General features: G+C 40.6%; 1 protein-coding gene across 1 annotated transcript in view; it reads left to right on the top strand.

Annotated features, from left to right (window-relative positions):
- LOC113486552 (centrosome-associated protein 350-like) overlaps nt 1-23,303 on the top strand; it is a 43,071-nt gene extending 19,768 nt beyond the window's left edge. Inside the window, exons 13-32 of the mRNA XM_026860606.1 lie at nt 4,297-4,403; nt 4,635-4,745; nt 5,655-5,758; nt 6,378-6,511; nt 7,048-7,178; nt 7,289-7,476; nt 8,076-8,163; nt 9,028-9,201; nt 9,295-9,473; nt 12,240-12,424; nt 12,991-13,103; nt 13,626-13,794; nt 14,642-14,742; nt 14,996-15,123; nt 15,676-15,755; nt 16,218-19,105; nt 20,004-20,336; nt 21,033-21,176; nt 21,627-21,752; nt 22,035-23,303. Coding sequence (XP_026716407.1) covers nt 4,297-4,403; nt 4,635-4,745; nt 5,655-5,758; nt 6,378-6,511; nt 7,048-7,178; nt 7,289-7,476; nt 8,076-8,163; nt 9,028-9,201; nt 9,295-9,473; nt 12,240-12,424; nt 12,991-13,103; nt 13,626-13,794; nt 14,642-14,742; nt 14,996-15,123; nt 15,676-15,755; nt 16,218-19,105; nt 20,004-20,336; nt 21,033-21,176; nt 21,627-21,752; nt 22,035-22,190 — 5,639 coding nt within the window. The 3' untranslated portion in view covers nt 22,191-23,303. The remainder of the gene's footprint in view (nt 1-4,296; nt 4,404-4,634; nt 4,746-5,654; nt 5,759-6,377; nt 6,512-7,047; nt 7,179-7,288; nt 7,477-8,075; nt 8,164-9,027; nt 9,202-9,294; nt 9,474-12,239; nt 12,425-12,990; nt 13,104-13,625; nt 13,795-14,641; nt 14,743-14,995; nt 15,124-15,675; nt 15,756-16,217; nt 19,106-20,003; nt 20,337-21,032; nt 21,177-21,626; nt 21,753-22,034) is intronic.
- The last annotated feature ends 192 nt before the right edge of the window (nt 23,304-23,495 follow it).

Here is a 23,495-nt window from a genome sequence, read left to right as displayed (position 1 = left end):
GAACTGGGTGGTTTAAAAAAAAACAAAACAAACAACATTTTGCCTGTGCCCCTTCCTTGTGATTGGACTATGAGCCAGACTGGACTAAATGAGGCATAATCTCATTTCATCGGGCCAGGCTTTTGTCTTCGTTTTTGTATATGAGATAACAAGGATTAAGCTGCAATGTACTGTTAAAAAAAATATTTTCTAAATGTTGAAGCTTAAGTATAGCTACTAGTTTGAAGTGATTTGCATTAGGAAAGCAAATTGAATGTTCTCCAGTATTCTTAAAAGGCAGAATTTTAACCTGGATTACAAAGAAAATGTATTTATAGGTAACATCTTTCCCCTTAACTGCTGATTGACATATTTTCTCATGTCACTAGAGGGAGCTGCCTTCTTGCTTCTAGCAGTAAGAGATTATTAAATCAGTGGAATCAGCAAAGAAGTCTAACAGCATGGTTTCAGCTAATTGTCTTCTGATTGATAGTTTTGAGATAAGACAGCTCTTTGTGTTTCGCTTCAAAATCCTACACTGTCTTTTGTATTTTACAAAGCTTCTGCCTGGTGAAGCTTCAGTGAGCTCCATCATCAGCCTTCAAACATCTCTAGTCTGCAATGATGGCAGTGTTGAAGCATAGCATGCTTCTCGACTCTGTGACAGGCAACACAAGAACTGCTCTTGAGAATTCCTCTCACTTCCTTTGATACCGGTTTTCTCTCTCTGAACTAGTTTCTTTCCATACCCACAGAGCCTGTATTTGCACTGCTTATTAGCTGGCTGATAAATCACCCTAAAGCCTGCGTGTGCACAAGAAGTCAGGATTTTGTCCCTCTCCATGCTGCTACCCCTCAGGGTGCTGCTCCTTGTAAAACGCCACTGCAAAGCCTGTGGACACACATGTGCATTTCTTGCTCTCTGTGGTCTAGTGATGCTTTGCCGCAGGTTGGGGCTTTGGTATCCATACTGCAAGTGTAGCGGGCTGAGGGAATGTAGTATAACACCCCATGGAGATTCAGGGTTCTGGTTAGGTCCAGATTCAGGCCCAGCTCTCTCCTGCTAGCCTGTGGCAAGAGCTGCTCAGCTGCTCTCTATGTGCCACGCCACATGTGGAAGGGGCAGCAGCAGGGTGAGGTATTGCCATGTGCTGCAACATCTGGCTGGAAGCTGAATTCTAGCCAACCCTTTGCACGAGGGGATTTAGATATAGACACAAAATATGTGGAGGACAGGAGCAGCACAGGCCACATTAATCCCCTTGTTTAGCAAGCAGCTACTCCTTAATGACAAGTGGGATACAGACGTATTTATAGAGAAGAAACTGATTCAGCAGGCGTGGAAATACAGATTCCCCAAGGTACTCAGGAATGCAGATCAGCCTATTGATTTTCCTGAGTAAACAAGTATAGCCTTCAAGTTTAGAGTCTCTTGCTTAGGGATCGCTCTTGGCTCACCGGTCTTGCTAAAGAAGGGCCAAACAGCCGTCCTGTTCACGTGTGCTGCGTATCTCAGCTGTGACTAGGAGCTAGCAAACCTCTTTTCTGTATCTCCATTCACCTGCCATCACTATAGCTCAGTTCCTGCACGCTAATGAAGTACTGAAGTGCTGGTGGTATCTCACCCATGCCTCCCCTTCTCTGAAGAGCATCCTACAATAATAAAGCAGTTGAGCTAACACAGTAATTTTGGAGAGGGGAAGGATTGCCCTGACCTGGGTATCAAATGGGGTTGCCCCATTCCACAGCAGCATTTCAAGGCTCTACACCCCATCTTCATACACCTCTAGGCAATAATGTAGTCAAAGTTGTGCTTATGTCTAAAGCTGCAAGTACGTATTTTTGTAATAACTGCTTTGGACTGATTGCTGATGTGGGCAGAAAGAGAAAAAGCTGTCCTTGAGTAAAGCAGCAGTAAGTGCTTCTGCCTAGCTTCAAGTGATTAGAAAAATGAGACTTTTAGCCTGGCTTTTTTAATTATATGTCACAGAGATTCTACAGGGTTTACTGAGATTCTGCAGGTGCAGCGGAAAGTGATTTAATAAATAGCATTTTTTTAAAAAAAAGACTGAGTGTGTGTGCATTGAAGCTATCTGGGTATGCAGTAAAATGCCATTCATCATAACGTAAGAGGACATGAAGTTTAGCCAGATGGTATTTTCTTTAATGCAGGATGTTGCAACACAAGAAATGCATATGGAAATAGCCACAATTAGGAAAATTATTTTCAAAAGGAGTGAAAACAGATCAGAAAACTTTTTATTCACTTTGAGATCAATATCATTGGTTAGGCTTTGAGCAGAACAATAACATTGTTCAGTTTGAGGCATAAATTGAAAATACTTGCCAGTTTTAAACTATTTCCTAATAGACTGCCATACTTCAGAACGGCCCAGATATTAGTATTAAAAGCTACTCAGATAACTTAGCATCAATAAATTTAGCTTGTAAACTTGAAAAATAAAATTACCATATTTCTTACTATTGATGGCTTTTGAAAGTGATGAGCTCTCTGTATACCTGCTGAAGAACCATTCACTTGTCTTTTTTCTATTACATTGCTTAAAACCAGTAGTAAAACTTCCCTGTAGAAATAACAGCTCTTTTCCCCACAGGATTTTCCCTAAATATACCATTTCACCAAATCATCTCTGGTAACTGTAAACATCGAAGAGTCTGAATCAGTCCTTAAAATTAGAAAGATTGGGGATTAAAAAAATCTTTTTAAAAGGGTGAACTCTTTATTGGGCATGTGATTTTTAGGTAATTCAGTATGATTAAGCCCTTTCAAACAACCCTCCAGAACCAGAAGATACACATTACTGAAATAAAAGATGAGGTTTTCATCTAGTCTCTTGATTCTGAAAACTGGGGGTTTAAGAAAAGCCTCCTATAGTAACGCTGTAAGAGGTAAGTGAAATTTGCAGTCAAGCTGTTTATAAAAACAGCAGCGTTCTAATAGAAAATCTGCATCAGGCTTGAAGCATTAACATTTTATTTCACTCACATCCACATAAACACAAAAAGCATCCTGGCATGCAAAGAAGCCCATGCCTCTGCTCCTTCCATGTTAAATATCCTTCAGTATTTAAAGCAAAAAACAAACTTTGCATGTCGTGGGCTTATCCTGAGGCACGGGGTAATTTGGATTCAGACAATCTGGATAGGGATACAGATTTTTCTCTCAAGTTTCCAAGTCAAACCTATTTCTATTTATGACCCACACTTCAAATCATTTATGACTCTGGTTGCTGTGACAGTGGCACAGCACAGAGTAAACACACAACCTGTTTGCATAAGCTTAGCAATTCATCTGAGAAGCTCAGAGCAGCCAAGAACATATCACGGGTAAACATTACATCACCTATACTGTAAAAGACAGACAGGAGAGTTACAATAAGGAAGTAGCAGTGAAACAGGTGCCTCTCGAACAAGAGTTGTTTTCCCCATTTAAAAGCAAAAGCTTTTTTACACGGGTTTGTCTCCTCCTGTGACAAAAGAGAGAACTCAAGCCTGCACCCCCGTACAGAGAGAAGCTGCAAGATGGAGGGGGCAGACGCAATGCTGCCAGAGTTCCCAAAGAGGTGACCAGGTTGGGAAGCTTTTCTTCTTTTGGAACTAGTGGGTTTGATCCTGTTGGAGTGACGAAGGAGCAGCGGGAACAAGTGACCACAACCCACGCTCTGAACTTGGCTTGGAATGGGAATTGCTCGCCAGTCCTTCTCCTTCCTGGCACAGGCCGTCTTGAGTCCTGCCTCTTTCCCTCTCCCAATACTTGCAGGATTTCATGCTAACAGATTGACAGGATGTAGGTAGTGACATTTTCCTTCTTCAGATATGGTAGAACAAGTAAATTTATGCAGGGAAGTTATTCCAGGAATCAAGGCAGATGTCAGATTTGGGAGGCTTCCAAAGACAGGCCCAGGGAGGATTCAAAAGGCAAATGCAGTTCGGAACAATGTACACATACCTTCTTCCCCTTTCGGTGATCCCTGTGCGTTAGGACTAGGGCATGCTTTGAGGAGTCAGGTCTGAAATGCAGCCAAGAAGCAGATGTCCAGGCACCCCATTGAAAATACAAGGTACACTGGTCCAGGGGTGATCCAGCAAGTCAGCCCTACTGGCAAAACACTCAGCAAATGCTGAAATCCCAAAGAACTTTGGCAGTCTAAAAACACGCTTTTGGGGCAGCAACTGGAATCTACTGCCACTGACTCCCTCTGGTTAACTTTGGTACTTTCTTCAGCTGGCACCTACTAAACAGAGCACAATTTTTAAAAATTAAGAAATGGTGACTGTTACCATCTATTTCCTAAGCTTCTACAGGTGAGGGAGACCCTAGCTGCACAGAACTGGAAGAGAAATACAGAAGCCACCTGGACAATTTGAGGCAAACCTCCCTACTCCTGGCTCACAAGCTGAAGGTACAGTAAGCAACCCACAGAACAAGCAAAGAGCATTTCAAGTTCTGCTTCCCAGGTCAAAAGGTGCTAGCTGTCCCCCGACTCAGGTGTGCGTAGACTACAATCAGTTGGCACCCGCTGCCTCTGCATCAGGTTTATAAACCCCCTGTAGCTGTAAAGGAGAAGTACCAGCCTTAGTTTGTTATTTGGATATTAAAAATATCATTTGTAGTCTGTCATTTCCCAACACAGGTCTATCAGCTCCAGCAGAAACAGCAGCTTACAGTCTTGAGGGAGAAAGCAAAGCTAGAGGTTCAAGAAAGCCAGAGGTTTTTGAGTGACTTGCTTCAGCACAATTCCCAGGTAAGTTATCATTTCAGATCCTGTGTTACTGCTTCTGGATTAAGCAAATATTCTTCCATTCTTCCATTCAGAAGAACTTTTTTTTTTTTTTCTTCTCATTCAGAATTTTTTTTGTTCTCATTCAGAGTAACTTAATCAAAAGGGGGGTTTTGACTGATAAAAGCTGTAGATCAGGGTAACCTTTTGGGAGTGCCCAGGTCTCTTAGGCTGTCATTTGGACTGTTGATGTGAAATCACTCAGGTACTGCAGCTTTTGGTGTCTATCAAATCTCGAAAGGCTCTTAAGCCCTCAAGAGATAATTACTGTGATACTTGCCCAGACACAAGAGCCTAGTGAGATGCTAATCTTGACCAAAAAGTACGTTTAAAAAAAAAAAAAAAAAAGACTTCTTTAGCATGCTGTTGATTTGTGATTTACTTTCCAACCTCAGATTCTGAAGTCAGCTAGGAAATGATGGACTTCAGTGCCTATTTGTTAGAGTAAGAATTTAGCCCCACATGCATAAGCACAAGCTCGGACCTCATCTGTAATTCCAAGTTCTTGATACACCATTGAGTATTTGCTTTGGAGGATATTTTAGCTCAATTAATATCATCGGTATGTTTGAACACCTCAGACAGAAGTCTTCTTTTTTTAAAGCTCTTAGGATGAACACAGCCTGACTCCCATGAAAGCAGCTCTAAACACGCAACAGTTTGTGAGCTGTTATACTACCTTACTTCCATATGCCCACAGTTATTTCACTGTGAGTAGTATCCAACTCTTAAAGAATTATTGGCATGTGAAAAGCATTCTCTACTACAAAGGGCTTTCCCAAGAGGATGAGGGAAGAAGGCTTAAAAGAAGGCTTAAAAATTCTGCCTTTCAAATAAATCATTCAGGTCTACTGACAATTTCTGTGTTTGCAGGAGCGCAGTAGCTCCAGAGGCAGTTATCCTTCTGCGCCAAGACTGGACTGTGCGGAGCAAACGCGGAGAGGACGCCAACTGGGAGGTGACAACACAGCTGGCAGGTACAGAAGGCAGTATACAAGGAGGCACTGATGGTTTAGCCTGTGGCTTGACTATAGGAATGTCTTGGGGCACTAAAGCCTTTGCACTGTGTTTCTAAAATAGATGTTCATTTCAAGCCATTTAAGAACAGTTTACATGGCTGTCAAGTTGTCTTTAAGACTATGGCCTAACTGTTTTATTCATTGAGATCTCTGCTGTGAGGTATCCATCTTTGCGATACAGTCTACTCTGATTTATGCACAAACCATAGTATCAACATTTTTCTAATGTTGTGGGAGATTTTGCATTCTTTAAAAGTTAGAAGCCCCTTTGAAATTTATGGGACAACATGATTTTCCTCATTTCGCTTTACCATAATATACCTTGGCCTATGCACATTTTAACACTCATTTAAAGTGACATAGATTAAAGACCTGAGAACTACTTCTAGAGTCTTACAGATACAATTACCAGAAAGGCACTTTTGCACAGGTAAAACTCTCAATATTGCATAAAAATGAGCACCATGTTAGTCTGAAAAAGAGTCAGCCTCCATGGAGCACTTTGCTATGAAAGCTAGGAATAGAAATAGTATATCTGACCGAAACAAGAAAATGCTTCCTTTCTTTTTTACCTCAGCAATCAAGAGATGCATTCACTGAAAAAATCTGCACTGAAGATGAAAAGAGATGGCAGCCCAGTGGATCCCAAAATAGGGGGAGAAATCAACCTCCTTGTCCCAGACGTTTTTTACTGCTCGGCGCTTCAAGAAGGTGAACGCTAAGTTAAAGAACTTGGTGGTATTGGGCAAACACCACTTCCTAGCACAGCATGAGAAACAGCACGGCATCCAGGGGCTGGAACACATAACGGCAAATTTCACTAATTTGTTAACTGATTTTTTTTAAAATTGTCACCTAAATACTTATATTCATTATGCAGATTTAAACTGTAGCACTCTCCCTTTGTACTCCTAACCCTCCTACAGAAAATAATCTTGGGAGTTGGGAGTTATTTACCCTATTTATAGGTCCCCCCCCTTTTTTTTTTTTTTCTTTTTACCTGTTTACCATAACCATTACTTGAAGGCGAGGTTGGTGTTCATAATTGTCTCCTGTAAGTGAACAGCTGTGGGGTGACTCCCCTCAGGCTCTTGCTGAGGGCAATGCACAGACCTGGCTGCCAAGTACCTGCAACGGCGCCTTGAATCCACCGATGGATGCGAGCTTAACTCATGTACTATGGGAACCAATTTGGGGGTCTTTTTTTCCTTGTTACAGAGAAATGTGACTTTAAATCTTCTCCTTAGGGACCCTGCCAGCAGAAGATGGGAAGCCGCTGACCGATCATCAAACCTTGAATCTGTTGCCACCTCCAGTGAATCTGCCCTGTAGGGACGCCTCTGGAGGGAGCAGCGAGCAGGCCAGCTCCAACAGCCAGGTAACACCAAGCCTTTGGATTAGTTTTGGGGGGATTTTTTGGCTTCTAGTCCCCTCTTGTCATCTGCGCAGCATTTCTGTGGTAATCACGAGGCTCTGCTCTGTCCCCAGCGGAGCGAAGTCGGCCGGCACTATGGAGGCTCCAGCAGCTTCCGCCATTTCAGCTTGGCCCTGGCGGAGCAGTGCCTGAGGGGAGAAGAGCTGCGAGCTCGACACCAGGCCGCCCTCCTCAAACTCCGCAAAAAAGCTCTCCGGGAGAAAGCCAGAGCTGAGCTGGCCTGGCTGAGCCACCAGAAACGGTGAGGGGGAGACGCGTGGGCAGGACACCACAGGCCTGCCCTCACGGGACGAGTCCTCCAGCAGGAGGAGGGGGTGTCGCTGACTGCTTAGAGGAAAAAAAAACTGTCCCGGCTCGGGGGAAGAGAGCAAATATAAAATCCTTTTCTTACGGAGTAAATGCAGGTGAAGCAGGAGAGGAGTCTGCACAGTTTTATTCTCTCAGGGCACAGCTGAGTTCCCTGTGCAGCCTCCCTCAGGTGGGGTGTGAGCCCCTCCCCAGCGCTGACTGGGCTGAGGGCCCCTCGTGTGAGGCGGCCGCGGTGGGCTGGGGCACCGTGAGGTACAGTTTGAGCCCCCCCAGCTCATGGTGTCCCTGAGGGGTTGGTGCTGTGTCCCGAGTGCTCAGGGAAGGGCGGCGGCCTTGGCAGAGGTCGGGGTGACATGGCGCCAGGGGGGTGAGATGTCCTCCGAGTCCAGCAGAACTTCCTGCAGAGCCTTCCGTAGCGATTGCTGCTCCGAGAAGAGCTTTGCTCCTATCCCTGGCATTGTCTTCTGAAGGGCATAAAATTCATGGCGTTTAATTATCTGATTGTGATCCCCATCCTTGTCTGGTCTCCAGCTGTCTGGAAAACCTGCAAGATCGTAAGGGAGCCTCTGCCATGGCCGCAAGACAGCGCAGAGTCCTGATGGAGCTGAGACAGGAGCAGGTAATGCTGCAGCCAGAGGAGCTGGATTTCATCTTCTAAACAGCAGGAGGATGCAACACAGGAGGTGTCTGGAGCTGCTGGAGCAAGTGGAGTTTGTGTTTTTTTTTTAAAAAAAAAACAAAACAAAAACAAAAACTCGCTGGTGTGATTTCACATGTGTTATTCTGCTTTGCTTCCTACATTCAGAGAGGTGGGTTTTGTGCCAAAGTCAGCACTGTAAATCTTAGAGAAAAGGCAACATGAAAACAGCTTTTTTTTTTTTTCTTTTCTGCTACTCCACTGTTATTGTGGATTTTTCTATTTGTGCCATAACAAACAGGTCATATAATGTAGGCTTCCACTGATTTATGCAGATTTATGCTTCTGATGTTGAAATATATTAAATAAATCTGACAGCTAATTTTATAGTCTCAGTTCTCCTGCTACTGAGGGGAATGCTGAGGTCGTAATTACAATTTGCAGTCAGAAAATTTGTCCTACTCCTTATGTAGTACAAGCCTCTCCTTTACTTCAGGGAATTCCTATGGAAACATAGTGCAAACCACAAGCATCTTGTAGTTTTGGATGACCTGAATTCATAATATTCATTTCCAAAGGTCTCAGCTCTCAGACACCCCATCTCTCAGGCAGTGAAATATCCCCTTACCTGTCATCAGTTTTCACAAGTAACCCCTAGTCAGCATTAGTGAAAAATAAAACTGCAAAAAGTGTTTACAAAAAAAAAAGATCAAAACCTGCAGTTTGAATTTTCAGGATATTTTATGAGTAGTATGGCCTTACATTAAGAAATACTATACACATTTTTAAGTAGGTCTCTTTTTATCTTAGCTCTCTTATCCGCCTTTCTTTTTCTACTTTCTTTAGGCAGAAATCCAGCACCTGCAAAACATGTACAGGGCAGCCCATCAAGAAAGAAAACTCTTACTAAAGCAGCAAAGAGAAATCTTGATGATGAAGGATTCAACAGCACAACTCCAGGAAAAGATGCATAATTTGGCTGAGAAGCAAGAGTTTAAGTCACAGTCACTAGATGTCTCGGTGGGTTTTTTGAGTGGATGATGGCTGAAGTCAGAGCTGACACAACAGCCAAGGAACCCATCTGAAACCTTATGTATTATCTTTTCCTTTTAGCTTGCAAGGACCCCAGCAACTGAAGAAGCAATAAATCTGAAGACAATGAGACTTATTTCTAGTCCAAAGTTACACTCCTCTTCAGCAGAGTCTACAATCCACCCAGGAAGGCCTGATCTCTCAGGGAATAGCATGAGCTGTGTCCAGCTAAAGAGTGAACAAAGCAAGAAATGGGAGGGGTAAGTAAAAACAATAGCAATAGCTGAAGATAACCAATCCAGTGGAGAAGATGGAAGCAGTTATGCCCTAGATAACTGTGTCGTACATAAATGTTCCCAAGAGAGAGTTTTATAATGATAAATTTTTAAAACCTCTGTGTTCAAGCAGTTGATGCGTCAAGATCACTGCTTACCATTCTGACCAATATTGTCTCATTATTTATTTGTGTCCTCCATATGTCCAACCTACCAGCTGGTATCCAAAATGGTTAACTCCTCAGGGCAAGGACCAGCTTGTTGCAAGGTATGTGAACAGCATCGAGTAAATTAAGGTGTCTGGCTGGCTCCATAGCTGGAGATCCTTTCCATATCACTTGGTAAATTCTTCAGGTAGAATACATTCATCATTTCAAGTCTGATTCATGCTGAAAAAAGCCATGTTGGTCTGCCATCATAAGCTTATTGCCCCTGGAAGGGGGCTACACAGGGTAACAAACTATTTAATCCTGAGTGCAAAAGGTGGAGTAATATTTGTTCCCCAGGCAGCTGCGATTTCATTAGGCTGGCTCCTTGCTCTTGCATTCAGTGTCACAATCCTCCATGCTTTAAGAAAGCTAATCCTTGCAGGCTTTATAGAATAATTTTAAACCTTGCATTTTTGTGCAAGCAGGTAAACACATTTCACTGCAAATATCTCCCCTGTAAAACGTTAAGCACTGTTACCTGTCTGTGGGGCTGGGGACTGCCGCTGCCATGTTAGGAACAAGTGTAACTTTGACATCAGGTCTAGGCAAGCTAATTTACATAGCATTAATAACCAGGATGTTGTTTAATGATGCCACATAACTGCTAATGATAGTTCACATTTTCACGGTGGCTTTTAAGTACAAACTCAAAACACTTTGCAACTATATATTAATTAGACTTCAAAATACCCATAAGGAATGAGTAGCAATGTATTGATTTAATTGGTGAAATTGGCTCCTTTGTCATCCTCTGGCTCTAAGCCTATGTATCACTTAACCCCTCAGAGCAGGTTTGTGTTTCACTTAGGATTTAACCATGGAAGGCTTTTTGTACTACACAGGGCTTAATTTTATGCTTAAACTGAAGCGTGGAGGTGTCATGTAAACTGCTCCAGTCAGAGGTAATTCAGGAGCTCGGTCAGACTGCTCTGAGAAAGTGCTGTGTCCCCTGCGTCCCCATTTGCTTCCCGCTGAGCTGGAGGAGCTGGGCAGTGCAGGTGAGGACCCAGCAGCAGCCACACTGCTCATAACAGCAGTCTTCCTTTTTTAAAAAAAAAAAAAAAAAAAAAAAAGTCTATTTTGTTTCAGAAAAAAAAAAAAGTCAGTTAAAGACAAATATATATCTATATGAATTTAAAAAACCCTTTCATTCAGTGTTAGCCAGACCTTTAGCAGACTGGTGAGTCAGGTTTGTGCATTTACTTAAGTCCCCACAGGGAAAGGCTTTCAAATAAATCCCTGCATGGAACCGATCTATAATTCATGGTGTTATTGATTACAAGTCACAGGAATCTTTAAAAGGTTTCTTGGCTGTGCTTTCACTTCTTATTACTGACAAGGCTGCTCATAGGAGAACAGTGAATATTGGCGTCAGTCTAGAGCAGACGGGGCCTGGTGGAACTCACAATGCACCCAGACTCTGGCTGCACTGTGATTGTGGGTAGATCTTTCCCGTGTAAGAGTGCGGGGTGGTAATGACACTGTCCATCCATCAGCGCAGGTATGCTCCTATCATACACGGATCAGGAGAACAGTTAATGATCAGGGCTGAAAGCGTTAGGGAAATAACATTAAAAATGAAAGCAAATTGAAATAATAGATTACCAATACACAGAAAAAGCTGCTGGTTTGGGGTTTTTGTTAATGGATGTTAAATACTAGCAAGAAGGAATATAGAAACTTGTGATTATAGTAGATGGACAGGTTTTTAGCTAAGAATTGGGAATATATCTTCTGAATTGGGATACTTATTTTGAAGTTATTAAACATTAGTGGTGTTGAATAGTACATAGGCCTGTCTTTTTCACATTAAAGAAAAACGAATAGGGTTTTAGCTTCTAGACCCTATTATATTGTTAATTATAATCTATTCAAGAACATGTTTAGCTCTTTAAAGTATGCTTGTAGTAAAAATCAAAGAACCAAAACAAAAAGCCCACATGTAGACTGCTGTTTTTTCTGGACAGAGTAACTTACTCACCTGTGTATTCTAGAACTTGTACCACTAACGGAAAAGTCTGTGCTATGAATTGTGTTGCCTTGTGCTTCTGCAGTAAGGAGACTGCTTAGAAAGTTCAAAGTCACCATCACAATCAGTAGCTGATGTCCATAAAGTTGTGATGCTGTATTTAAAGTGGAAAATTTAATGAGATCTGTTGGAATCTGATATGGTATCATCGACTGGAAATGTGGGAGGCACACAGGTTCAAAGTTTGACTCTGGTTTTGCCTTTTCAATGCTGATGATTTCTTCAGTCTTCTCCTATTCTTGCCTGTAAAGATTAGAAACCTGACTACATAAAAATACAGTATCAAGTGAGAGGGAGGGTAATGGAGAAATAAATACACTATTCAGAGTGCTTCTGGCTCTACTAATTTGCTGGTTTATAAACATATGTGTATGTGAGCACTCTACTAGTACTATCAAGCATACCAGAAGAATTTAATTCATACCCTTATTGACTTCATATAGATCGGTCATGATTAACTTGGGAACACAAAACCAACTCCCAATCATTAATTCCTTGTCTAACTGTTTACAGCTTTTCTACTGACAACAAGAAAACACTGGTACAGTACCAGAAACAGGCAGAGGAGTCCCCAGGTTTGGAGCAGACCCTTGGTTTACGAGGTCCTGATGCATCTGAAATGACGGCCAAGAAAGTGTGTGGTGCTACTAGTCAAACCACAGGCTCGGTCTTTTTGTTTGAAGACTGCAAAAACACAGGTACCCAATAAAGAAGACTCCTGTAGCAAACCATGTTTGTGACTACTCAGTCAGACTGAATGACTTGGGGCAAAAGTTGAAGTCTGAAAGATCATCTGAACTGCTCCAAAGAACAGCTCAGAAGAGGACTGTTGGAGCTAATCTGCCCACCAGAGGCAACTTGTGATGTTGATCTGTTCCTTGGTTACCACCAGGTTGGGTTTTGGTACCAGGATCTGTTCAGGATTAACAAGAAGAAGGTGTAACAAAGGTGTAAATTGTTTTGTTGAGGTAATGGCTATGCATAGATGAAGAAAGAGAGAAAGAGTGGAGAAGTTTCTGGAAGTGGGCTTTACAGATGCTCCCATGTAACTGGATGATACGTAAGGTGATGACAGGATAAATAAGGTCCTTTTGGCTTCTGCTGGTGTGACAAGGAACATGTAGAGTAAAACCAAGTTACTCAAACTATAAATATACGTTTAAGCCTTTTTTGACAGAGCTAAACACAAAACGACAATAAATTTATTAGTGGGGGAAAAAAATGCAGCATTGGACACATTGTAACTTAATTTTGTACCTTTCAGAGCTTGATGCTCAGGATCATGTTTTATTACCTCTGGAACATGCAAATTCAGCTAGAATGGATGAACCTGCATCTACCCCCATTACAGGAGCAGGCAGAAAGTGTCTGTTTCCAGTAAGGATCACCTCTGGAACTCCAGTTCTGCCTGAAGAAATGGTGCCCCAGGTTAGATTTTCCTTAAGATAGGACCAGCACAAGACTCATGTGGCAGTTACGAAGATCAAGTAGAAATCAGACTTGTGTGTTGATGATGTGCTCTTCAGCTAAAGACTAAATTTTGACACAGGCTGATTTACCACAACTTCCCTGCCCCTTACATTTTCTCCATGTGGCTAACTGGTGACAATGTGTTTAAGACATCTGTGGGTACGTGCTGTGCTGCTTCGGGAGAAACTAAACCAAAAGTGCAGTAAACTATTATTTACCCATAGCAGCTGCACAGACTAGTCCCTTTCCTATTTCCTACACCAGTGACACAGCCCCAGTGTGGGTATGTATGCCCAGGGGTCCATACGTGCTTATATATCTCAGCGTGGACATGCAGATTTAATTTCTGATCTCTTAATTATTCTTTCTGCCAGCAAAGTCCTTTTCCCTTAAGACATTAACTCTGTCACTTAAATATTTACATTGTAGGAATCTGTGCTGGAGGAAGAGGTGCTTATTTCAAACCCAAAGATAGATCCTGAAGACAATGAAGATATTAATCCATGTGACAGCAAGTTCACAGTGAAAGGCTTGGGGATGCTTTCTACTTTGTGTAACTTATGCCTGGTTCAGGCAGAAAATACTCTTCAAGGAACTGGTAAATCATATTTAATGCTATTATGTCCAATCTGTTTCAACCACTTCCATCAAACTTTAATCCAGACAGAAGGAGAGACAATCTTCTCATTTATTACCTAAGTGTCTTGCTCACTAGACCCAATATATAAATCATTGCTAGGCAAGATGGTGGAGATATCTCAAAGGTTTATTATGAGATATGATTACGCTGTTTCCTTAGAACAAAATCATAACTTATTCTGATTGTGTCATTAACAATTTACTCTCTTTTGAGGCATTTTAAAAATAATTTAAGGGTGTTCTTTTTAAAAGAACATAGATCAGTCGAAGATAGACTTCGACAGGACACGCTGGAGTTATTTTTATTTCCAGGTTTTATCTCCAGTTCATATTTCTTCCTCTCAGTAGGACATATACAAATAAAACTGGCTGTTTATATATGAGTCAGTTATATCATTTACATAGTTCTGGATATGCATAATCTCTGTATTATAAATATTTACATATTGTGGCAATATTTTGTATTTGTGTTATTCTTTCAATGAACTATCTTTCTGTATTTACTCCTAGATACCTCAGTGAGGGAGACTATAGAATTGTGCAATTTAGACTTAAAAACAGCGGTCTTAATGACAGAAGTCTGGTATAGGCTGCATGTTAACTAGATTCTTAAGCCTAGCTTTGAGCATGTGGACATCAAATTGCCTGAAAGAAATCCTGTACCTCAGGCAAAGAGAAATCTTTCCATGGGCTGCCATAAACTCCAGCAGCAAGCCTTAGATCCTTGTAGTCATGGCTGCTTTGTGTAGCTGAGATAAAGAATCACCCTGTATTTGCCTTCTGTGCCAATAATCTGTGTATTTCAGGTGTTGCTACATCATCCTTAGAAGAAGTAGAGAAAGCACATGAGGATCAAAGCAGTCATAAAAGTCTAAGAGAAAAGCAGGACCCTTGCAGCCCATTTCAGGCATGTGGCAAGATTATAATTCATCTGGGTTTTTCTCACATAAACTTTTGGCAGAAGAAATCCTTAGTATTGGCTGTCATGGAGATATTGTGCTTGGTACTCAGCTTGCAGACAGAGAAGCTGAAGTTGTACTGAGGTTTTGTTGTATCGTGTTCAAATAGTGCTCTTGGGTTTTGGGCAAGTCCAGTAGCAATTCACTGGTATTCTTTAGGTTTGCTGTATATTCAGTGATTCTTGATCCTACTCTCTGCAGGCTGGGAAAAAGAAGAAGGATCCTTCCTCTGATGATGAAGATGAGGAAAGAAGATCAACGTTGATTTCAAATGGAGTTACATTAGTGAAAACCCAGTTAAGAAAAGAAAGGTCATCAGAAGAACAGAGGTACTGTACCTGTCAAGGCTGAAACTCTCAGTCCTACCTTCCAGTTCTCTTACTGACATGTCAAACCTTGCCTTGCTTGTTTTATACCCATGGCTGTGGTCCTCTTCTGGAAAGCAGAGGCAGACCTGAAAGACATTTTTTTTGGTCTTGTATAGCTTAAAACCCCCCAACAAAACCAAACACAAAACCCCAACACACAGAGGCCAAACCAAACAAACAAAAAAAATCCAACACCAAAAATCCTTTTGTAAAAGGAGTTTGATATAATTCTTGTCACATTCATCAAGCACTCTCTGCCAAGCTTTACCAGACGATCTAATTCTATGGAGACAGTCAAAGGGGTGTTTTGGGCAGGGGTGGAATTGTCTTCAGAAGGCTGTGGGCTAGACAGAAAGCATCTGAAGTAACAGGTAAACCACTTTGCATTATGCTGTCTGTAGGTAGCAAATACACCCAAAGATATTTAATGTTCTACTCAACATTCTTGAATGACCGTGCGTACCATACACTTTGTAACTTCAATGTAATTCAACTATAACGTTATGTTTTCAGATTTAGCACAAACTCTGAGAGAAAACTGGAAATCGCACGTATAGATGAAAAAGCACCTTCTGAAATCTCTTTGTCAGAAGGTAAGAAATACCTTTTCCCAGTAGGGTTTCTGTTGTTATTTAATGTACGGCCTGAGTAATGGCTCTTCCTGGAGTTTGTCCATAGAGGATAATAGCCTCCTACTTGTATCAGGGAGTGAAGCTACTTATAGGGCTAAAATAATACAGATCTTTATAAAAATCCTGCACTCAAACTCTTCTCATCAGCTACACTGGACACTATTGTATTTGCTACATTACTGAGTTCCTCATCTTTATTTGATGTCTGATTTTTTAAATTTTTTTTTTGGTACAGTAATATTAAAATCAGTCCTAATCTTGGCTATGTATTTAATGCTACTGTCTTCTGAATGTACTTTACAGCTCAGGATTACTGGATTTGCATCCTAAACTACCTGTTGGCAACCTCTTCTATTAAACATTTTTTTTTCTGAAATGCTGATTTTTTATTTTTTTTTTTTTAATTTCTTTTAAATGTTTCAGTTAAAGAAGTGGAAATGCCTGTTCCTCATGAGATCCATCAGGTGGATGCTAGTCAGTGTTTGAAGCATTTGGACCATATTTCTCATGAAGCTTCTGATGAAGAACTGAATTTAAAAGCTTTTTCTGAAGGATTAGCTTCTACTGAATCATCGTCCAAGTCAAACAACTTCTCTCCGAGATGTGAAAGTGCCAAATCAGACTCTTCACTCCCAGAGTTTCAGAAGGTGTCTGCAATTTGGATTGATATCTCAGAAAGCTCCATTTCAGACTCTGAGTTAGAGCTGAAAAACGGACAGGACACAGATGTTAGCATCCCAGAAGAGTTTGTCTCTGACAACGCTGATGTGTTTCCTAATGTTTCAAAAGAGATGCTAATAGCAATAAGTAATGGAAAGGAGACATTACCGAGTGACAAACATGATGATCATGAAGTGCCTGACGATGACAGCACTGAGACTTCATCACACTCCCAGAAATACCCTGGAGATGTTTCAGATCGTGTCTGCACGGATGATTTGCTTGCTTTCATTCCATCAGGCAAAATAAATGCCTCCAAACCAAAGTCAGCAGATTTCTCCCAACCTGATAACCCTGCCAAGGGAATGGATGAGAAACACCTGGGTACCTCGGAAAATTACAATAGAAACAAAACCTGTTCTCAGCAGATCATAAAACAGGGTAAAGATGCTGTTGCCAGCTCTTCAAGCAGTGATGATATTTACTCACCTAAAATGAACACAACGAAACTTAGTTCTACAACTAGCAGAGTGAAAAAGGATGGTGGAATTAACAGATTATTTGTAGATCAAAATAAAGACCTAATGGGGTTTCCACTGACAGGTTCTTTGAAACATCTAGATTTGGTTACTGACCAACTTAGGTGGCAAGGAGACAGTGTTCCTGACAAAGATACTACAAATAACAAATTAATAACATGTCTATCTTCAAGAAACTTATCAGTTTCAGGAGGCAAAAATAATCATGCACAGCTTTTGAATGAGAGACTCACACCCAGTAAACTCAGTAAGGTTGTATCTCTGCCCACATCCGTGCCAGGAATTTCTGAGGAAGTCCACCCAGAGACCAATTCACTGGAGTCTTTGCAAAAGGTGGCCACAGGAAATCAAAACAACTCAACAAGTGAAAGACAAACCATAAAGGAAGCAAGGAGGGGACTGTTTTCTCCTTTCTCCTCAAAAAGGCAATTGTTTCAAGCTGAGAACTGCTCTTCCAAAGGTGAAGGTGACACCATTTTTATTAGTGACGAGGGTGTCCCTCCAACTGATGAGGATACGTTGTCAGAAATCCTGTCTCCTGCTGATGAAGTATTGTCCTATGGAAGTGCTGACTTGCCATCCCCTAATAAAAAGGATTTGTCATTTCCCAGTGAAGATCTTCCTCCTCCCCCTTTAGGTGCAGATGCAATGAAAAATGATGATTCTACCTTCAGTATGGATGACTTCCCATCTCCACCAGAACAAATGACAGTCTCAGAGACTAGACAGTGTATGGATGAAGATGTATCACTGAAAATGGATGCATTACCCCCATTACCCGATAACACTCTGCCTAAAGAATTTCCCCTGCTCAATCGAGAGAAAACTGATGCTTTTTCAACTCAGGACGGTAGTCTCTTGGAACAATCTTTAGTTAAAACTATTTCCAGTGCAAAAGAGGGTTCAGAATACCAACAAAGAGAACAGGAGGCAGCTTTGCAGCATTTGGAGTTTCTGCCTGTGTCAAACACTGTTTCTTCTGATCAGGCCAGTAAAAGTCCCGACTTCATGATGAAACAATGCAAAACATCCTTAACACTGCCCAAAGATGAGGAGGACAGTGATGACCCACTATTATCTTTTGAAATTGGGGACAGGGTGTTAGTAAAGCAGACCCAGCCTGGAACCCTGATGTTCAAAGGACGGACTTCTTTTGATAGTGGCCATTGGGCTGGTGTTGCACTTGACAAAGCTGAAGGTGATAACGCTGGAACTTATCAAGGGGTGAAGTATTTTGAGTGTGCTCAGCACTGTGGCATCTTTGTCAGACCTGATGAGATTTCACATCTCTTGGGGGCTAATGAAAATGGTTCCGATTACACTGGGGATGAAGACTCTGACTCCTGTGATGAGGAATCCTTCAATGGAGACTGCAAATATTCTGAAGACGGTGAGCAGAGAGCAGGGTTTACAGAGGAGAAAGCAGAAGACACAAAAAGTGCAGGAGAATCAGAAGTGAAAGAAAACCAGTCTAGGTTACATACTGCCTTGCAGTCTGGAAAAGGGCAAAAGTTTCCACATTCTGACCCGTGTAAGTGTAATGAGTTCCTCTGTCCAAATAACTTAATATGCTTGGGATCAGATAAAGAAAAAACAGAACTGGCACAAATAAAACAAAGGATATTTGCAGATGTGCTTCTAATGAAAACCAACAGAGATGAGGTAAACACAAGCAAAAATATTTGTTGCTTGGTAGAAGATCAGAAAAGAAATAAACTTGCTGATGACATTGCAAGTGAACTCGGTACAAAGCTTCTGTTTGACACTTTAATTGCAGTTTCTGAAACGGCTCAACACAAATATAAAAGTGCCTTTGAAAAAGACACAATGAATTATGGCAAAGGCCTAAGACAAGAAGACAATCAGAAACTGTTTCTCCTCAAAGAAAATTCAGTTGCTATCTTACCTGAACAATCAGCAAATGTTTCTGATGTTTTACTGTGTGGTTTTGATATGCTTAGCATTCGTAGTTGTCACACGGTAGCAGAGAGAATTGTAACTAAATTTGTAGATGATGCAGTTAAAGAATATAAGAAGATTAAAAGAAAACACGGATCAAAAGCAGACAAGATATTTTATTCATCTTCAGAGACTTCTCCAACTACTCTGCCAGTAAGTACAGTGAGAAAGTTTTTGTCTAAAGCATTGGACCTGAAATTGGGTCTATGCATTATATTGCCCAGTTGTTTTTTATTATCCATAAAAATTACATCATGTCAACATTTGGAACCAGATTGCTCACTTAATCTGACTGATTGCACATTTAAGGAATTATCCTGCAGCCAGTGGACAGCAAGTGTATGGGGGGACAAGGATGAGCTGAGCAGGGGAATCATGACTACAGCTAGTCCAAACAAAGCAAACACAACTTTTTTGTGGGAATTTGTCAGTTAGTGAAAACTGATAAATCTGCACAAACTTCAATTCTGATTAATTTCAGAGCAAACCTGGACACCTGTCAGATCATCTGCCTGCCTCCTCTGCAGCTCCTGACTGTGAGACCTGCAGCTTTCTAATTTGGTATTAGCTCTGCAGGCAGCTTCTAGCAAAGTCAAGACCCTCAGAGCTGCCAGACTCTCCCTTTTTGTTCAGCCCCTTGGGAGACTTGAACTCCAAATGAAATGGAAGCTTTTGATGCCTGCTGCTTCCAATCCCACAGTGTCTAATTTATACTTAAATAGTCCATCAGGAAATATTACCACAAAAAGTTAAAGGTTTTGCTCTGGGGGGAGTGGGGAGAGTAGTTCACTTTTGGAACAAAAATGCTTCAAAATGTCAAAAACTTGTATAGAACTCCAAATTTGGAATTCTTTCTAATTCTGAATTCTGCCAAATACAGTTAAAATAGGTATTTTTAAATGACACATCAGTAAGCCTTTCTTTCATCACATGAGTATGAAGATGGCTTTAAAGTGTAACCCTAATCACTTGCTAATAATCTCAATACCTGTAAAAATTGTGGGAAAATACGGAGTACGTCACCTGGCTTTTCTTTTTCTCTCTACTGAAGTTCCTTTTAAAAATCCTTGATGCTGGTGTTTTTGGAAGCTCTGAAGATTTTGATCAGCCTAATTCTGACCAACATATGCTGGCAAGGCAAACACAAAAGCAATACTTGTACAAATTAGATCAGTGGCACTCAGCTCCTTGGAAGAAAACTGTGGAAGTTCCTCTTGTGATACCACATTACAGTTCATATGTTAAAAAATTGTCTGCATATGCTGTAGAAGAATTATGGATCCCAGAAAACATATATTCAAATTTCAGTGTGCCAAAGCACTTTGAATGTAATGATCTCCCAGGGAATGATTTGGAAACAGAAAGCAAGAGGATGTATAATCAGGTATTTTTAAAGCACTATTATTAAACCTCTCTAGTGTTCTGTAGGCTGACTCCTATTAGCAAGTACTTAGCATTATTTTAGCTGCTAACACTCAGTATAGCTAAAGGAACACTGGAAGAGGTGTTGCAAAATACTGCTTCTGGTAATCTACTGCAAGATAATTTTACTAGAATAATGATGTCCTTGCTGTGATACAAGCTGTTTGCTAAAGCTCGTCAGTCATACGACCCTGGACATCTAGCCCAGTGTCTGTCGTGTCTGTTCAGAAAAAGTCAAGTTTCTTGGAAAGCTGCAGACTAAAAAGTCCAAGTCTCCTGCCTTAGATGTCCTTCTGAGTTTGGACAGATCTTCATGTTCCTCAGAACCCTGGAACTATTGAGTTTTGTGGACCTCTGCCTACACGAGGAGGTCAAAGGGTCCCATCAAGGCCTCTTGTACAAGCCACCCACGCTTAGTGTTCACGGGTGACTGTCCAATATCTTCTGCTGCGCAGGTTTACAGGCTCTCGAGGCAGTGGTCACCGTGACATCAGCTATAGGAAACACCAGGGATGTAGGTGATGTTAGGAAATTTTGCCCCGAGATGCAAACCTCTGCTGTCACCAACCTACCATCCTTCAAAAGAACCGAGAAAACTTTTGAAAGGGCACCAGTGAGAGATTCAGTTTGTGTTGGTGCTGTACGTCTGTTGTCACAGGTTATATTTGATTTGACCCATGAGTTGCTGTGTGCAGAATATCAGGTGACTGCAAATCCAAATATGTTTCCATGGATGAAAGAAAATTTGGGATCTCGCTGTTCCAGCAGTCTTTGCAGAAGAACAGATGTCAATGATGTCAAGGTACATTCTGGAAATGTGAAGTGTACAATAACAAGAGTCAGTGAAGAGAGCAGATGTTGCAGTGGCAAAAGGACGAAAATGTGAAATTTGGGAGGATTATGGCAGTGTAACTGAGGTCATTGGGGAAGAAAACAGAATTGCTCTGAAATACAGACTGAGCTGATTAGTTTAAATACTTCAAGAGCATGGAATTGTGTAGAGGAATAGAAATTGGGCTTCTAAATCTCCCTGGTTATAACTATCGTGGGTGTAACCTCTAAAGTGATCTGAGGTTTAAAATGTGTTGGTTGGCCAGTATCGATCAGCTGCTTCTAGAACAGCTCCCTAAACTTTGGGTGGTTTCTAGATTTAAAGCTGGATGATCACAGTGGCACCTGTCACTCATTTGCAACCTTCACAGAGTCAGAATTCCTATGAGAAGAATTCTTTTCAGCCTTTTTAATTTTGTAGATGTTTGTTCAGGGTGAAATTATTAAAATAATGAACCTGGAAAAGAATGATTTAGACACAAAAAGAAAATTCCTTAATATGATCAAGTATGGAAACTGTAAGAGAGACAGAGTGGACCTTATTCTGGTAAGCAGACTCCCAGATGGAGATTAGTTTACTTTCTCTTCTCGTGCTTTTGTGAGAATCAAGTTTACTTAAAATAAATTCAGAACTTCAAGTTATTGCCTTCCTTTTCAGTACACTTGCAATAATAATCCAGTATTTCCAGTTCTTGTGAGTAGTTTAAGTTAAATAAATGAACAATGCATATATAAAGTTGTTAGATTAGGTGCAGTGCCTCAGTACCCTTCAGAACTGATCATGCTCTTATTCTTGTAGTAAACATTCATATCAATTTTTATGTTTTAGATTCAGGAGCTCTGCAAAGAAGAATCTCAGTGGACTTACTATGGTGATGATGAATTAACTGTGAAGATGAGAATGACTGAAGACATATTTGATAGCTTGATCCTTGATACAATCAAAGTTCTTAATAAGATTTATCTGAGAAAAGCCTGTGCTTAGAAGTATTTCCCTAAAAGGCCCTAATGGAGGAATTTTAATCCCTGACTTCTTTAGACGAGAAAAGCATGATTTAACAATTGTAATTCTGAACTGGTACCTGATACAATTTTTATGTTCATGTTTAAAGGATGCAAGTAGAGACTTAAGCAGATAGAAAAATATTACACAAAATATTTTCCTTGTGTTTTATGCTTTGGGAATGCTCTTTGTTATCATGTTCAGGTTGTGAATGATGACATGTGCATTATATTTTGAAAATAACATTCAGAAAATCATAGGTGACTGTCTTAAGAATATAAGTGTGAAGATAGAATTAAATCTCTTGGAAACGGAATTGCTGTGCACCTCTGTAGTTTGGAATAAACCCCTCTAACTGGAACAACTCTAAAACTTTTCCTCAAGGGCACAGCAGAGTTAAAGGTGTCTGTGCACCTTTCCTTTTTTTTTTTTTTTTTTTTTTTTTAATATGCTGTGGAACTGGTTAAAAGTAGCCTGGAGATGTCTTCAAGAGACATGTCCTATGGAATGATCTTGCCCTGGCAGGATCTAGAGACAGATATTCAGTTTTAACGTTTACAAATGAGACACATACTGATGTAATGCACTTTAAATAGGATGCTTTTATGTTGGCAACTCCAATTTCTGAAAATTTAGTATGTGCATGCAATTAGGTTATTTATCATGCAATTCACATGAGCCCTTTGAATTCTCACAACATCTAAACATAGGGTGCTGGCTCTGAATTTTAATTGGTAAAACAGAGGAAATAAATAATTCTATTCTTTTGCATTGGCAAAATTGGAAAAAACAAGATATTTAACAAGAAAAATAAGCATTCCCTGAGCATGGTAACTGTTCACTATGTAGATTGCTGTGGTCCCACCGATTTTGCATGGAGAAAACTAATGATAAATTTTTATTTGTTAGTTTTTAAAAATAAATATTGAGGAACTATTTCTTACTGGAAATCAGAAACTGTTCATTATTGAATAGTTGAATGTAAGTAGATCTGACTTATTCAAATCTCATTCAGGGTTTTTACAATCTGGTTTTGGTGGGGAAAAACAGAAATAGAGTTTATGTTTCTATTTTAAAATACTGATGCCTTAACTTGTTTTCTGAATAAACAAAATAAACCTTAAGTATGTAATTCTTATTTATTTTTACTGAAATCGATTAGAATTGCAGATCATATTTTATACATTGCTGTTCTCATTAGTGAATGGGAGTAGCTTTATTGTTTTGCAGACAGCCCCTGGGGACCTTAAAATGCCCTGTCCTGCTAGTTGCCATATGAACAGAAAT

This window comes from Athene cunicularia, assembly GCF_003259725.1.
Source record: "Athene cunicularia isolate RWA chromosome 17 unlocalized genomic scaffold, athCun1 chr17_part1, whole genome shotgun sequence".
In the NCBI taxonomy this organism is placed as follows: Eukaryota; Metazoa; Chordata; class Aves; order Strigiformes; family Strigidae; genus Athene; species Athene cunicularia.
Note: the sequence above shows the minus strand (reverse complement) of the source record. Positions and strands in the feature narration are given on the sequence as shown.